This window comes from Anarhichas minor, unplaced genomic scaffold (genome assembly GCF_050575085.1).
Source record: "Anarhichas minor isolate MPS153535 unplaced genomic scaffold, ASM5057508v1 ptg000033l, whole genome shotgun sequence".
Classification (NCBI taxonomy): domain Eukaryota; kingdom Metazoa; phylum Chordata; class Actinopteri; order Perciformes; family Anarhichadidae; genus Anarhichas; species Anarhichas minor.
Genome location: NW_027466479.1, coordinates 13,023,822 through 13,039,051, shown reverse-complemented (window position 1 = coordinate 13,039,051; position 15,230 = coordinate 13,023,822). Strand labels below are relative to the sequence as shown.

The 15,230-nt window shown below is 39.0% G+C and overlaps 4 protein-coding genes across 4 annotated transcripts; all 4 read right to left on the bottom strand.

Annotated features, from left to right (window-relative positions):
* Positions 1–64: 64 nt before the first annotated feature.
* Positions 65–1,923, bottom strand: LOC142965334 (receptor-transporting protein 4-like). The gene is made up of 3 exons (XM_076106238.1): positions 1,782–1,923; positions 1,340–1,514; positions 65–748 (listed from the first exon to the last, which is right to left on the bottom strand). Exons 1-3 carry the CDS (start codon positions 1,795–1,797, stop codon positions 394–396), a joined length of 546 nt encoding a protein of 181 aa, XP_075962353.1. The 5' UTR covers positions 1,798–1,923; the 3' UTR covers positions 65–393.
* Positions 1,924–4,499: 2,576 nt separating this feature from the next.
* LOC142965347 (receptor-transporting protein 3-like) lies at positions 4,500–6,330 on the bottom strand. The gene is made up of 3 exons (XM_076106262.1): positions 6,196–6,330; positions 5,754–5,928; positions 4,500–5,162 (listed from the first exon to the last, which is right to left on the bottom strand). The coding sequence occupies exons 1-3, from the start codon at positions 6,209–6,211 to the stop codon at positions 4,823–4,825; spliced, it is 531 nt and encodes a 176-aa protein (XP_075962377.1). The 5' UTR covers positions 6,212–6,330; the 3' UTR covers positions 4,500–4,822.
* A 2,621-nt stretch (positions 6,331–8,951) lies between these two features.
* LOC142965356 (receptor-transporting protein 3-like) lies at positions 8,952–10,790 on the bottom strand. The gene is made up of 3 exons (XM_076106273.1): positions 10,649–10,790; positions 10,207–10,381; positions 8,952–9,618 (listed from the first exon to the last, which is right to left on the bottom strand). Exons 1-3 carry the CDS (start codon positions 10,662–10,664, stop codon positions 9,279–9,281), a joined length of 531 nt encoding a protein of 176 aa, XP_075962388.1. The 5' UTR covers positions 10,665–10,790; the 3' UTR covers positions 8,952–9,278.
* Positions 10,791–13,404: 2,614 nt separating this feature from the next.
* On the bottom strand, positions 13,405–15,229 carry LOC142965358 (receptor-transporting protein 3-like). The gene is made up of 3 exons (XM_076106274.1): positions 15,088–15,229; positions 14,646–14,820; positions 13,405–14,057 (listed from the first exon to the last, which is right to left on the bottom strand). The coding sequence occupies exons 1-3, from the start codon at positions 15,101–15,103 to the stop codon at positions 13,718–13,720; spliced, it is 531 nt and encodes a 176-aa protein (XP_075962389.1). The 5' UTR covers positions 15,104–15,229; the 3' UTR covers positions 13,405–13,717.
* Between the last annotated feature and the right edge of the window lies 1 nt (position 15,230).

Here is a 15,230-nt window from a genome sequence, read left to right as displayed (position 1 = left end):
ACATGATACTGTCAAACATTGTGGAATATGTTTATGTATGTAAACAACCATAAAACTACACATGTTGAAAGAAAAACTTAAGACTTTATTAAAAGTGACAAAAATGCAAAACCTTTAACATATTTACTGGAACAATGGTATTATTGGTGCTGATACTAAAAAAGGAAACTTTTATTATTGGTGTTGATGGTACAAAAGAAATCATAACACAACATCAACATAACAACAAAATTAGCCAACTTCAAAATAGGAAAATGGGATCATACAAATGGCAAAGGAACATCTGCACACAACCTGCCAGTCAGTCACTGTCTGTCTCTATCTACATCTGTCTCTCACACATACACACACACACACACACACACACACACACACACACACACACACACACACCTAATCATCATCCTGAGGGCAGTTGCTCTGACCGCAGATGCCCTGACTGCAGGCCTGACACAAGGCCTTCTCATGTGGTTTTCTATTATCCGAACGGTTTCCTGAACCGCCACTATGATCGTCGTCGTCCTCTCCGTAGCAATTCTTCCGGATTTTGGCACACAGTCTGAGTAAGGCATTTTCCACCTCTTCCATGGCAAAACCAGGTTGTTTAAAACTGTTGTCGTTGCAACTGCGACAGGCCTGTCCAAAGGGCCTCATGATCACTGACCCCCTGTCACCTCGCAGCCGGTAACGGAACAACAGCGTCACCTTTGCTGAAGACCAGCTCTTGCTGCAAGATGCACACAGGAAACTGTGGGAAATGAGAAGACAATATAGAGTCAGAGCGTCTCAGGGTTTGTAAGATTCTAGCTGAAGTATTCTCAGGTCTGCAGCGTTTCCTCTAAGTTATCAGAATCAGATTTATGGGCAAGTAGGTTTTTTTTACATACAAGGAATTTTTCTTTAATGTATTTGTAAATAACAGAAACTTAGTATGAGAAATAGTGTGGTTTTGTGCAGAAATGTGTAAAATTGTCAAAAATTAATGTTTTAGAATTGTTAAACTAACATTTAACTAAAGAAGGATGAATCTTCTCATAACTCTGTTGGTTAAATCATATTCTGTGTTCTTTTCAGGCACCATAATCAATACTACTCAGACTACAAACGGAAACAAACACTAAAATCTTGTCCTGTTGCCTACAGTTTCTACATGTGATTGCACAATCTATTGACAGAGATCAGAAAAAGCACAACAAGACAGCCTGCTGAACATTCAGCCAACTTAGAAAAACAGAAACTCTGTTGACAGTTTTCTTATCCTCCTTAACCTGAATATCAATTACTGTAGTTTAAAGTTATATATCTTGATACTTTGAGAATATGTAACAACAATACATACTGTCCATAGCCAGAGGAGTGGCAGTAGACCTTCCAGCCTCTCTTTCTCTCCTCCACGGTGACTTGGTCTGTCTGGCTGTAGTTAAAGTTGAGAGTCCACTGGTCTCCGTAGTCCAGCTCATTGTCGTCGTCCAGCAATTCCTCAAAGGTCTCCCTCCACAAGGAAGGAACCCATTCTGCACGAGTGGAAAGTCAATTAAATATAGAAAGCATTGTTTTTGAATAAAAAACGAACATGTGAAAAAAAACGAAATGCATTCAACACAGACGATTATGAAAACCCTCAATACTGTAACGGACTGAAGACATATAATGTTAACCTGTTATGTCTTCAGTCCGTTACAATACTATCATTGGCGTCAAATTGATCAAAACACATATTGCAAAGCACCAAATCACGCAGCATATTATCGTATTTACACACAAAAGACATGATGTGTTACCTGTAGATCTGCTCATGTTGTTCGGTGATCAGAGACCCTTCTGGTGAGATGAAGCGATGTTTGTCTTGTGAATGCTGCTACGCAGACAGTCTCGGTATTTAAACACCGACTGCAGCTCTACTCTGGAAAGCGAAACTTACCAACCTAGTTTCATTTTCCATGTAGTTGGCCTCAGGTTACGATGCAGAAACAACACAACATCAGCAGATAGCTTATTGCCTTACGGAAAAGGGGATTTTATGGAAGTACAATCACCAGTTTATTACTGTATTCTGTAATGAATGATGGTTGGACAGGCATTGCAACATGTACGAAACCCCATCACCCCATTTCATTCGTCCTTTTGCATGCAATACATTTTAAATCAAATTAAAGTTTTTTTTCTTGTGGTTCTCTTGGAGCTTATTTAATATTTTGTAGCAATTATGTTTTCCTGTTTGGGGTCTTAGAACACATTTAAACAATGTATCTACTAAACAACAATGTCTAATTTTCCTCATCATGTTTTCAGTTTCCCTCAGGCTTATATGAGAAGGAGATCGGCGTGTCCGTCCATGCCTTGTTTTAATTGCTGTAGTTTCTGTTTAATTTACAGTAACATCGTTAAGTGTCAGCTAACACTCTCAAGTTCAGTTCAGGTCAGGTCAGTAGGGGGCGGTATAAGACAGCTGGTTGATCCACACGCGCCACAAACTGGGGTGGCATCTTTTGGTGCACAGTGGAAACAAGTATTTTAAGGAGTCAAGGGATTCCCCACAAGCCACTGCCTATGTCCCGGAAGTAGGCCAACAGGATCAGCTTTACTTTCAATTTAAAATAAGTAAATATACTTTCAATGTCTGAGTACTGGAAACCACCCGGGTCATCCTGATGACCGGGTGAAATATGATCTTTAATTTATCCCCAGAGCCCAGAGGACCAATTTAGCCATATCAGGTTTAAAAACATCAGTATGAATGTTAAAGTAGTGTCATTAATATATGTATTTAACTAATAGGAAACTCTTCGTGGTAACCAGGAAGCATTTGTCTGATACAGGTGCCCCCATCCAGCTGAGTCTTAACTGCTTTGTCAGCTTGTTCTGTTTGGTGACTGATATCCATCGTTGTATTGCTGCATGATTACGCCTCTATCAGTCCTGTCTGCCTGTTGATCTTTCTGAAATTTAAAGCCCAAGTTATTGGTGCAAACACTTATCTAAGTCACCTTTGAAAGACGGTAAAACTGCTTTTGATCTCTGGCTGTAACTCAGACTACTCCTTTATGTCCCCGAGCACAGCCGTCCTGTGAGGTTTACAGTAGAGTTTAAAGACCCATAATGTGTCGGAGCTTGTCCTGAATTCTTTTATTTTTTTATTCAAATATCTTACTAAGCATAATGTTTGTTCTTGTGCTCATGAAATATTCGTTGCTGTTTCAAGTTGATTGTTATTATTTAGTGGTAAAGGCAGTAACAATAATCTTGCAGCGGCCATTGCAGTAACAGCATGAAGGTGTCAAGCTGGTTTGATAAAGCAGACACTACTCCGTCTTTGTATCCTGTCTGTTAAGTTAAGCGTGGTGTTTCCTGAATAATCACTATTGAAAGCTATTATGTTGAGTATGTTAAGAAGCAGGGTCCCTGTATATGTGTTGTGTGCTTTTATTGTGAAGGAGGAGACGGAAGGAGAGAGAGAGAGAGAGAAAAGAGTTTCTGAAGGAGTGTGTGATAAGAAATAAAGTGGCCGCCGTCTTGGCACTGAACGCAGAGCCCCGTGTTTGTTATTTTATTATTATCCTAAACTATACTCAGGTGTGACATTACAGCGTGAGAAAAGCATGCTGGGAAAGCTCAGGGCCTCAGAGATGCAGGCTCCAGAGAGACAAGACAAGAGCGGACTCACAGACTGACCTCTTTGTATTAACGTTCTACAGTGAAGTAAAGTCCTGTTGATCCAAGTAAATGGTGATACAGTCTGCTCTGGGACAACAGATTTACATTGGACTGTAGACATGCACCAAATTCAAATAAGATACACAAATCTACAAATAGCTTTAAAAAAACGAATCTGACACAATTGCATAAAGCCAGGTCTGAAAAAGAACTGAGATAATAGTAAGACCAAACCTGCAAACTGTTGGTGTTGAGTGACTCCTGATCCACTGAGCTACTCCGCTTTCCACAGAACTATTGTGCTTTTGTCTCCCATCTCTCATCTCCCTTTAACAACAAAGTTATCCTCTGAAAAAGGAAGATGAAACCACATCTAACATCTATTATAATACACTACGTTTCCAGTTTATTAGGAGGAGACACTGAAGCTGCTTTGGCTTGTGGTGGTCCAAACCATTAATAATGTACTCACTGTGATTGTGCTCTACATATATAACAACATTGTCAACATTGAACAACAGCCAACACGATAAATCTTGTTTGAATTCAAATCGTCCCAGACAATGCAGACTTTGAGATGCAGGCCAGGATTTAGCTGCGGCCTGGATTCGGCCTTATAGCAGCTAAAAGTTGTATTTTAGCTGCTATAACAGGTGAGTTGTGTATATAGACATAAACTAAATAATTGTATAATAATTAATAATATCTATATTATTATAATAATTATATAATAATATTATTATATTATATAGAATATAGTTTAAAAAACAGAAAATAGGCTACATGATACTGTCAAACATTGTGGAATATGTTTATGTATGTAAACAACCATAAAACTACACATGTTGAAAGAAAAACTTAAGACTTTATTAAAAGTGACAAAAATGCAAAACCTTTAACATATTTACTGGAACAATGGTATTATTGGTGCTGATACTAAAAAAGGAAACTTTTATTATTGGTGTTGATGGTACAAAAGAAATCATAACACAACATCAACATAACAACAAAATTAGCCAACTTCAAAATAGGAAAATGGGATCATACAAATGGCAAAGGAACATCTGCACACAACCTGCCAGTCAGTCACTGTCTGTCTCTATCTACATCTGTTTCACACACACACAGACACACACACACACACACACACACACACACACACACACACCTAATCATCATCCTGAAGGCAGATGCCCTGACTGCAGGCCTGACACAAGGCCTTCTCATGTGGTTTTCTATTATCCGAGCGGTTTCCTGAACCGCCACTATGATCGTCGTCGTCCTCTCCGTAGCAATTCTTCCGGATTTTGGCACACAGTCTGAGTAAGGCATTTTCCACCTCTTCCTTGGCAAAACCAGGTTGTTTAAACCTTTTGTCGTTGCAACTGCGACAGGCCTGTCCAAAGGGCCTCATGATCACTGACCCCCTGTCACCTCGCAGCCGGTAACGGAACAACAGCGTCACCTTTGCTGAAGACCAGCTCTTGCTGCAAGATGCACACAGGAAACTGTGGGAAATGAGAAGACAATATAGAGTCAGAGCGTCTCAGGGTTTGTAAGATTCTACCTGAAGTATTCTCAGGTCTGCAGCGTTTCCTCTAAGTTATCAGAATCAGATTTATGGGCAAGTAGGTTTTTTTTACATACAAGGAATTTTTCTTTAATGTATTTGTAAATAACAGAAAGTTAGTATGAGAAATAGCGTGGTTTTGTGCAGAAATGTGTAAAATTGTCAAAAATTAATGTTTTAGAATTGTTAAACTAACATTTAACTTAAGAAGGATGAATCTTCTCATAACTCTGTTGGTTAAATCATATTCTGTGTTCTTTTCAGGCACCATAATCAATACTACTCAGACTACAAACGGAAACAAACACTAAAATCTTGTCCTGTTGCCTACAGTTTCTACATGTGATTGCACAATCTGTTGACAGAGATCAGAAAAAGCACAACAAGACAGCCTGCTGAACATTCAGCCAACTTAGAAAAACAGAAACTCTGTTGACAGTTTTCTTATCCTCCTTAACCTGAATATCAATTACTGTAGTTTAAAGTTATATATCTTGATACTTTGAGAATATGTAACAACAATACATACTGTCCATAGCCAGAGGAGTGGCAGTAGACCTTCCAGCCTCTCTTTCTCTCCTCCACGGTGACTTGGTCTGTCTGGCTGTAGTTAAAGTTGAGAGTCCACTGGTCTCCGTAGTCCAGCTCATTGTCGTCGTCCAGCAATTCCTCAAAGGTCTCCCTCCACAAGGAAGGAACCCATTCTGCACGAGTGGAAAGTCAATTAAATATAGAAAGCATTGTTTTTGAATAAAAAACGAACATGTGAAAAAAAACGAAATGCATTCAACCCAGACGATTATGAAAACCCTAAATACTGTAACGGACTGAAGACATATAATGTTAACCTGTTATGTCTTCAGTCCGTTACAATACTATCATTGGCGTCAAATTGATCAAAACACATATTGCAAAGCACCAAATCACGCAGCATATTATCGTATTTACACACAAAAGACATGATGTGTTACCTGTAGATCTGCTCATGTTGTTCGGTGATCAGAGACTCTTCTGGTGAGATGAAGCGATGTTTGTCTTGTGAATGCTGCTACGCAGACAGTCTCGGTATTTAAACACCGACTGCAGCTCTACTCTGGAAAACGAAACTTACCAACCTAGTTTCATTTTCCATGTAGTTGGCCTCAGGTTACGATGCAGAAACAACACAACATCAGCAGATAGCTTATTGCCTTACGGAAAAGGGGATTTTATGGAAGTACAATCACCAGTTTATTACTGTATTCTGTAATGAATGATGGTTGGACAGGCATTGCAACATGTACGAAACCCCATCACCCCATTTCATTCGTCCTTTTGCATGCAATACATTTTAAATCAAATTAAAGTTTTTTTTCTTGTGGTTCTCTTGGAGCTTATTTAATATTTTGTAGCAATTATGTTTTCCTGTTTGGGGTCTTAGAACACATTTAAACAATGTATCTACGAAACAACAATGTCTAATTTTCCTCATCATGTTTTCAGTTTCCCTCAGGCTTATATGAGAAGGAGATCGGCGTGTCCGTCCATGCCTTGTTTTAATTGCTGTAGTTTCTGTTTAATTTACAGTAACATCGTTAAGTGTCAGCAAACACTCTCAAGTTCAGTTCAGGTCAGGTCAGTAGGGGGCGGTATAAGACAGCTGGTTGATCCACACGCGCCACAAACTGGGGTGGCATCTTTTGGTGCACAGTGGAAACAAGTATTTTAAGGAGTCAAAGGGATTCCCCACAAGCCACTGCCTATGTCCCGGAAGTAGGCCAACAGGATCAGCTTTACTTTCAATTTAAAATAAGTAAATATACTTTCAATGTCTGAGTACTGGAAACCACCCGGGTCATCCTGATGACCGGGTGAAATATGATCTTTAATTTATCCCCAGAGCCCAGAGGACCAATTTAGCCATATCAGGTTTAAAAACATCAGTATGAATGTTAAAGTAGTGTCATTAATATATGTATTTAACTAATAGGAAACTCACTTCACACCTAAACATTACATTTAAGTTGTATTCTGCTCTTCGTGGTAACCAGGAAGCATTTGTCTGATACAGGTGCCCCCATCCAGCTGAGTCTTAACTGCTTTGTCAGCTTGTTCTGTTTGGTGACTGATAGCCATCGTTGTATTGCTGCATGATTACGCCTCTATCAGTCCTGTCTGCCTGTTGATCTTTCTGAAATTTAAAGCCCAAGTTATTGGTGCAAACACTTATCTAAGTCACCTTTGAAAGACAGTAAAACTGCTTTTGATCTCTTGCTGTAACTCTGACTACTCCTTTATGTCCCCGAGCACAGCCGTCCTGTGAGGTTTACAGTAGAGTTTAAAGACCCGTAATGTGTCGGAGCTTGTCCTGAATTCTTTTATTTTTTATTCAAATATCTTACTAAGCATAATGTTTGTTCTTGTGCTCATGAAATATTCGTTGCTGTTTCAAGTTTATTGTTATTATTTAGTGGTAAAGGCAGTAACAATAATCTTGCAGCGGCCATTGCAGTAACAGCATGAAGGTGTCAAGCTGGTTTGATAAAGCAGACACTACTCCGTCTTTGTATCCTGTCTGTTAAGTTAAGCGTGGTGTTTCCTGAATAATCACTATTGAAAGCTATTATGTTGAGTATGTTAAGAAGCAGGGTCCCTGTATATGTGTTGTGTGCTTTTATTGTGAAGGAGGAGACGGAAGGAGAGAGAGAGAGAGAAAAGAGTTTCTGAAGGAGTGTGTGATAAGAAATAAAGTGGCCGCCGTCTTGGCACTGAACGCAGAGCCCCGTGTTTGTTATTTTATTATTATCCTAAACTATACTCAGGTGTGACATTACAGCGTGAGAAAAGCATGCTGGGAAAGCTCAGGGCCTCAGAGATGCAGGCTCCAGAGAGACAAGACAAGAGCGGACTCACAGACTGACCTCTTTGTATTAACGTTCTACAGTGAAGTAAAGTCCTGTTGATCCAAGTAAATGGTGATACAGTCTGCTCTGGGACAACAGATTTACATTAGACTGTAGACATGCACCAAATTCAAATAAGATACACAAATCTACAAATAGCTTTAAAAAAACGAATCTGACACAATTGCATAAAGCCAGGTCTGAAAAAGAACTGAGATAATAGTAAGACCAAACCTGCAAACTGTTGGTGTTGAGTGACTCCTGATCCACTGAGCTACTCCGCTTTCCACAGAACTATTGTGCTTTTGTCTCCCATCTCTCATCTCCCTTTAACAACAAAGTTATCCTCTGAAAAAGGAAGATGAAACCACATCTAACATCTATTATAATACACTACGTTTCCAGTTTATTAGGAGGAGACACTGAAGCTGCTTTGGCTTGTGGTGGTCCAAACCATTAATAATGTACTCACTGTGATTGTGCTCTACATATATAACAACATTGTCAACATTGAACAACAGCCAACACGATAAATCTTGTTTGAATTCAAATCGTCCCAGACAATGCAGACTTTGAGATGCAGGCCAGGATTTAGCTGCGGCCTGGATTCGGCCTTATAGCAGCTAAAAGTTGTATTTTAGCTGCTATAACAGGTGAGTTGTGTATATAGACATAAACTAAATAATTGTATAATAATTAATAATATCTATATTATTATAATAATTATATAATAATATTATTATATTATATAGAATATAGTTTAAAAAACAGAAAATAGGCTACATGATACTGTCAAACATTGTGGAATATGTTTATGTATGTAAACAACCATAAAACTACACATGTTGAAAGAAAAACTTAAGACTTTATTAAAAGTGACAAAAATGCAAAACCTTTAACATATTTACTGGAACAATGGTATTATTGGTGCTGATACTAAAAAAGGAAACTTTTATTATTGGTGTTGATGGTACAAAAGAAATCATAACACAACATCAACATAACAACAAAATTAGCCAACTTCAAAATAGGAAAATGGGATCATACAAATGGCAAAGGAACATCTGCACACAACCTGCCAGTCAGTCACTGTCTGTCTCTATCTACATCTGTTTCACACACACACAGACACACACACACACACACACACACACACACACACACACACACACCTAATCATCATCCTGAAGGCAGATGCCCTGACTGCAGGCCTGACACAAGGCCTTCTCATGTGGTTTTCTATTATCCGAGCGGTTTCCTGAACCGCCACTATGATCGTCGTCGTCCTCTCCGTAGCAATTCTTCCGGATTTTGGCACACAGTCTGAGTAAGGCATTTTCCACCTCTTCCTTGGCAAAACCAGGTTGTTTAAACCTTTTGTCGTTGCAACTGCGACAGGCCTGTCCAAAGGGCCTCATGATCACTGACCCCCTGTCACCTCGCAGCCGGTAACGGAACAACAGCGTCACCTTTGCTGAAGACCAGCTCTTGCTGCAAGATGCACACAGGAAACTGTGGGAAATGAGAAGACAATATAGAGTCAGAGCGTCTCAGGGTTTGTAAGATTCTAGCTGAAGTATTCTCAGGTCTGCAGCGTTTCCTCTAAGTTATCAGAATCAGATTTATGGGCAAGTAGGTTTTTTTTACATACAAGGAATTTTTCTTTAATGTATTTGTAAATAACAGAAAGTTAGTATGAGAAATAGCGTGGTTTTGTGCAGAAATGTGTAAAATTGTCAAAAATTAATGTTTTAGAATTGTTAAACTAACATTTAACTTAAGAAGGATGAATCTTCTCATAACTCTGTTGGTTAAATCATATTCTGTGTTCTTTTCAGGCACCATAATCAATACTACTCAGACTACAAACGGAAACAAACACTAAAATCTTGTCCTGTTGCCTACAGTTTCTACATGTGATTGCACAATCTGTTGACAGAGATCAGAAAAAGCACAAGACAGCCTGCTGAACATTCAGCCAACTTAGAAAAACAGAAACTCTGTTGACAGTTTTCTTATCCTCCTTAACCTGAATATCAATTACTGTAGTTTAAAGTTATATATCTTGATACTTTGAGAATATGTAACAACAATACATACTGTCCATAGCCAGAGGAGTGGCAGTAGACCTTCCAGCCTCTCTTTCTCTCCTCCACGGTGACTTGGTCTGTCTGGCTGTAGTTAAAGTTGAGAGTCCACTGGTCTCCGTAGTCCAGCTCATTGTCGTCGTCCAGCAATTCCTCAAAGGTCTCCCTCCACAAGGAAGGAACCCATTCTGCACGAGTGGAAAGTCAATTAAATATAGAAAGCATTGTTTTTGAATAAAAAACGAACATGTGAAAAAAAACGAAATGCATTCAACACAGACGATTATGAAAACCCTAAATACTGTAACGGACTGAAGACATATAATGTTAACCTGTTATGTCTTCAGTCCGTTACAATACTATCATTGGCGTCAAATTGATCAAAACAAATATTGCAAAGCACCAAATCACACAGCATATTATCGTATTTACACACAAAAGACATGATGTGTTACCTGTAGATCTGCTCATGTTGTTCGGTGATCAGAGACCCTTCTGGTGAGATGAAGCGATGTTTGTCTTGTGAATGCTGCTACGCAGACAGTCTCGGTATTTAAACACCGACTGCAGCTCTACTCTGGAAAGCGAAACTTACCAACCTAGTTTCATTTTCCATGTAGTTGGCCTCAGGTTACGATGCAGAAACAACACAACATCAGCAGATAGCTTATTGCCTTACGGAAAAGGGGATTTTATGGAAGTACAATCACCAGTTTATTACTGTATTCTGTAATGAATGATGGTTGGACAGGCATTGCAACATGTACGAAACCCCATCACCCCATTTCATTCGTCCTTTTGCATGCAATACATTTTAAATCAAATTAAAGTTTTTTTTCTTGTGGTTCTCTTGGAGCTTATTTAATATTTTGTAGCAATTATGTTTTCCTGTTTGGGGTCTTAGAACACATTTAAACAATGTATCTACGAAACAACAATGTCTAATTTTCCTCATCATGTTTTCAGTTTCCCTCAGGCTTATATGAGAAGGAGATCGGCGTGTCCGTCCATGCCTTGTTTTAATTGCTGTAGTTTCTGTTTAATTTACAGTAACATCGTTAAGTGTCAGCAAACACTCTCAAGTTCAGTTCAGGTCAGGTCAGTAGGGGGCGGTATAAGACAGCTGGTTGATCCACACGCGCCACAAACTGGGGTGGCATCTTTTGGTGCACAGTGGAAACAAGTATTTTAAGGAGTCAAGGGATTCCCCACAAGCCACTGCCTATGTCCCGGAAGTAGGCCAACAGGATCAGCTTTACTTTCAATTTAAAATAAGTAAATATACTTTCAATGTCTGAGTACTGGAAACCACCCGGGTCATCCTGATGACCGGGTGAAATATGATCTTTAATTTATCCCCAGAGCCCAGAGGACCAATTTAGCCATATCAGGTTTAAAAACATCAGTATGAATGTTAAAGTAGTGTCATTAATATATGTATTTAACTAATAGGAAACTCACTTCACACCTAAACATTACATTTAAGTTGTATTCTGCTCTTCGTGGTAACCAGGAAGCATTTGTCTGATACAGGTGCCCCCATCCAGCTGAGTCTTAACTGCTTTGTCAGCTTGTTCTGTTTGGTGACTGATAGCCATCGTTGTATTGCTGCATGATTACGCCTCTATCAGTCCTGTCTGCCTGTTGATCTTTCTGAAATTTAAAGCCCAAGTTATTGGTGCAAACACTTATCTAAGTCACCTTTGAAAGACAGTAAAACTGCTTTTGATCTCTTGCTGTAACTCTGACTACTCCTTTATGTCCCCGAGCACAGCCGTCCTGTGAGGTTTACAGTAGAGTTTAAAGACCCGTAATGTGTCGGAGCTTGTCCTGAATTCTTTTATTTTTTTATTCAAATATCTTACTAAGCATAATGTTTGTTCTTGTGCTCATGAAATATTCGTTGCTGTTTCAAGTTGATTGTTATTATTTAGTGGTAAAGGCAGTAACAATAATCTTGCAGCGGCCATTGCAGTAACAGCATGAAGGTGTCAAGCTGGTTTGATAAAGCAGACACTACTCCGTCTTTGTATCCTGTCTGTTAAGTTAAGCGTGGTGTTTCCTGAATAATCACTATTGTAAGCTATTATGTTGAGTATGTTAAGAAGCAGGGTCCCTGTATATGTGTTGTGTGCTTTTATTGTGAAGGAGGAGACGGAAGGAGAGAGAGAGAGAGAAAAGAGTTTCTGAAGGAGTGTGTGATAAGAAATAAAGTGGCCGCCGTCTTGGCACTTAACGCAGAGCCCCGTGTTTGTTATTTTATTATTATCCTAAACTATACTCAGGTGTGACATTACAGCGTGAGAAAAGCATGCTGGGAAAGCTCAGGGCCTCAGAGATGCAGGCTCCAGAGAGACAAGACAAGAGCGGACTCACAGACTGACCTCTTTGTATTAACGTTCTACAGTGAAGTAAAGTCCTGTTGATCCAAGTAAATGGTGATACAGTCTGCTCTGGGACAACAGATTTACATTAGACTGTAGACATGCACCAAATTCAAATAAGATACACAAATCTACAAATAGCTTTAAAAAAACGAATCTGACACAATTGCATAAAGCCAGGTCTGAAAAAGAACTGAGATAATAGTAAGACCAAACCTGCAAACTGTTGGTGTTGAGTGACTCCTGATCCACTGAGCTACTCCGCTTTCCACAGAACTATTGTGCTTTTGTCTCCCATCTCTCATCTCCCTTTAACAACAAAGTTATCCTCTGAAAAAGGAAGATGAAACCACATCTAACATCTATTATAATACACTACGTTTCCAGTTTATTAGGAGGAGACACTGAAGCTGCTTTGGCTTGTGGTGGTCCAAACCATTAATAATGTACTCACTGTGATTGTGCTCTACATATATAACAACATTGTCAACATTGAACAACAGCCAACACGATAAATCTTGTTTGAATTCAAATCGTCCCAGACAATGCAGACTTTGAGATGCAGGCCAGGATTTAGCTGCGGCCTGGATTCGGCCTTATAGCAGCTAAAAGTTGTATTTTAGCTGCTATAACAGGTGAGTTGTGTATATAGACATAAACTAAATAATTGTATAATAATTAATAATATCTATATTATTATAATAATTATATAATAATATTATTATATTATATAGAATATAGTTTAAAAAACAGAAAATAGGCTACATGATACTGTCAAACATTGTGGAATATGTTTATGTATGTAAACAACCATAAAACTACACATGTTGAAAGAAAAACTTAAGACTTTATTAAAAGTGACAAAAATGCAAAACCTTTAACATATTTACTGGAACAATGGTATTATTGGTGCTGATACTAAAAAAGGAAACTTTTATTATTGGTGTTGATGGTACAAAAGAAATCATAACACAACATCAACATAACAACAAAATTAGCCAACTTCAAAATAGGAAAATGGGATCATACAAATGGCAAAGGAACATCTGCACACAACCTGCCAGTCAGTCACTGTCTGTCTCTATCTACATCTGTCTCTCACACATACACACACACACACACACACACACACACACACACCTAATCATCATCCTGAAGGCAGATGCCCTGACTGCAGGCCTGACACAAGGCCTTCTCATGTGGTTTTCTATTATCCGAGCGGTTTCCTGAACCGCCACTATGATCGTCGTCGTCCTCTCCGTAGCAATTCTTCCGGATTTTGGCACACAGTCTGAGTAAGGCATTTTCCACCTCTTCCTTGGCAAAACCAGGTTGTTTAAACCTTTTGTCGTTGCAACTGCGACAGGCCTGTCCAAAGGGCCTCATGATCACTGACCCCCTGTCACCTCGCAGCCGGTAACGGAACAACAGCGTCACCTTTGCTGAAGACCAGCTCTTGCTGCAAGATGCACACAGGAAACTGTGGGAAATGAGAAGACAATATAGAGTCAGAGCGTCTCAGGGTTTGTAAGATTCTAGCTGAAGTATTCTCAGGTCTGCAGCGTTTCCTCTAAGTTATCAGAATCAGATTTATGGGCAAGTAGGTTTTTTTTACATACAAGGAATTTTTCTTTAATGTATTTGTAAATAACAGAAAGTTAGTATGAGAAATAGCGTGGTTTTGTGCAGAAATGTGTAAAATTGTCAAAAATTAATGTTTTAGAATTGTTAAACTAACATTTAACTTAAGAAGGATGAATCTTCTCATAACTCTGTTGGTTAAATCATATTCTGTGTTCTTTTCAGGCACCATAATCAATACTACTCAGACTACAAACGGAAACAAACACTAAAATCTTGTCCTGTTGCCTACAGTTTCTACATGTGATTGCACAATCTGTTGACAGAGATCAGAAAAAGCACAAGACAGCCTGCTGAACATTCAGCCAACTTAGAAAAACAGAAACTCTGTTGACAGTTTTCTTATCCTCCTTAACCTGAATATCAATTACTGTAGTTTAAAGTTATATATCTTGATACTTTGAGAATATGTAACAACAATACATACTGTCCATAGCCAGAGGAGTGGCAGTAGACCTTCCAGCCTCTCTTTCTCTCCTCCACGGTGACTTGGTCTGTCTGGCTGTAGTTAAAGTTGAGAGTCCACTGGTCTCCGTAGTCCAGCTCATTGTCGTCGTCCAGCAATTCCTCAAAGGTCTCCCTCCACAAGGAAGGAACCCATTCTGCACGAGTGGAAAGTCAATTAAATATAGAAAGCATTGTTTTTGAATAAAAAACGAACATGTGAAAAAAAACGAAATGCATTCAACACAGACGATTATGAAAACCCTAAATACTGTAACGGACTGAAGACATATAATGTTAACCTGTTATGTCTTCAGTCCGTTACAATACTATCATTGGCGTCAAATTGATCAAAACAAATATTGCAAAGCACCAAATCACACAGCATATTATCGTATTTACACACAAAAGACATGATGTGTTACCTGTAGATCTGCTCATGTTGTTCGGTGATCAGAGACCCTTCTGGTGAGATGAAGCGATGTTTGTCTTGTGAATGCTGCTACGCAGACAGTCTCGGTATTTAAACACCGACTGCAGCTCTACTCTGGAAAGCGAAACTTACCAA

Excerpts from the sequence above, each read along its gene's own strand:
- LOC142965334 (XM_076106238.1), bottom strand. Across the intron at positions 749-1,339 it reads CACTCCTCTGGCTATGGACA|TTTCCTGTGTGCATCTTGCA; the intron begins GTATGTATTGTT and ends CATTTCCCACAG.
- LOC142965356 (XM_076106273.1), bottom strand. Across the intron at positions 9,619-10,206 it reads CACTCCTCTGGCTATGGACA|TTTCCTGTGTGCATCTTGCA; the intron begins GTATGTATTGTT and ends CATTTCCCACAG.
- LOC142965347 (XM_076106262.1), bottom strand. Across the intron at positions 5,163-5,753 it reads CACTCCTCTGGCTATGGACA|TTTCCTGTGTGCATCTTGCA; the intron begins GTATGTATTGTT and ends CATTTCCCACAG.
- LOC142965358 (XM_076106274.1), bottom strand. Across the intron at positions 14,058-14,645 it reads CACTCCTCTGGCTATGGACA|TTTCCTGTGTGCATCTTGCA; the intron begins GTATGTATTGTT and ends CATTTCCCACAG.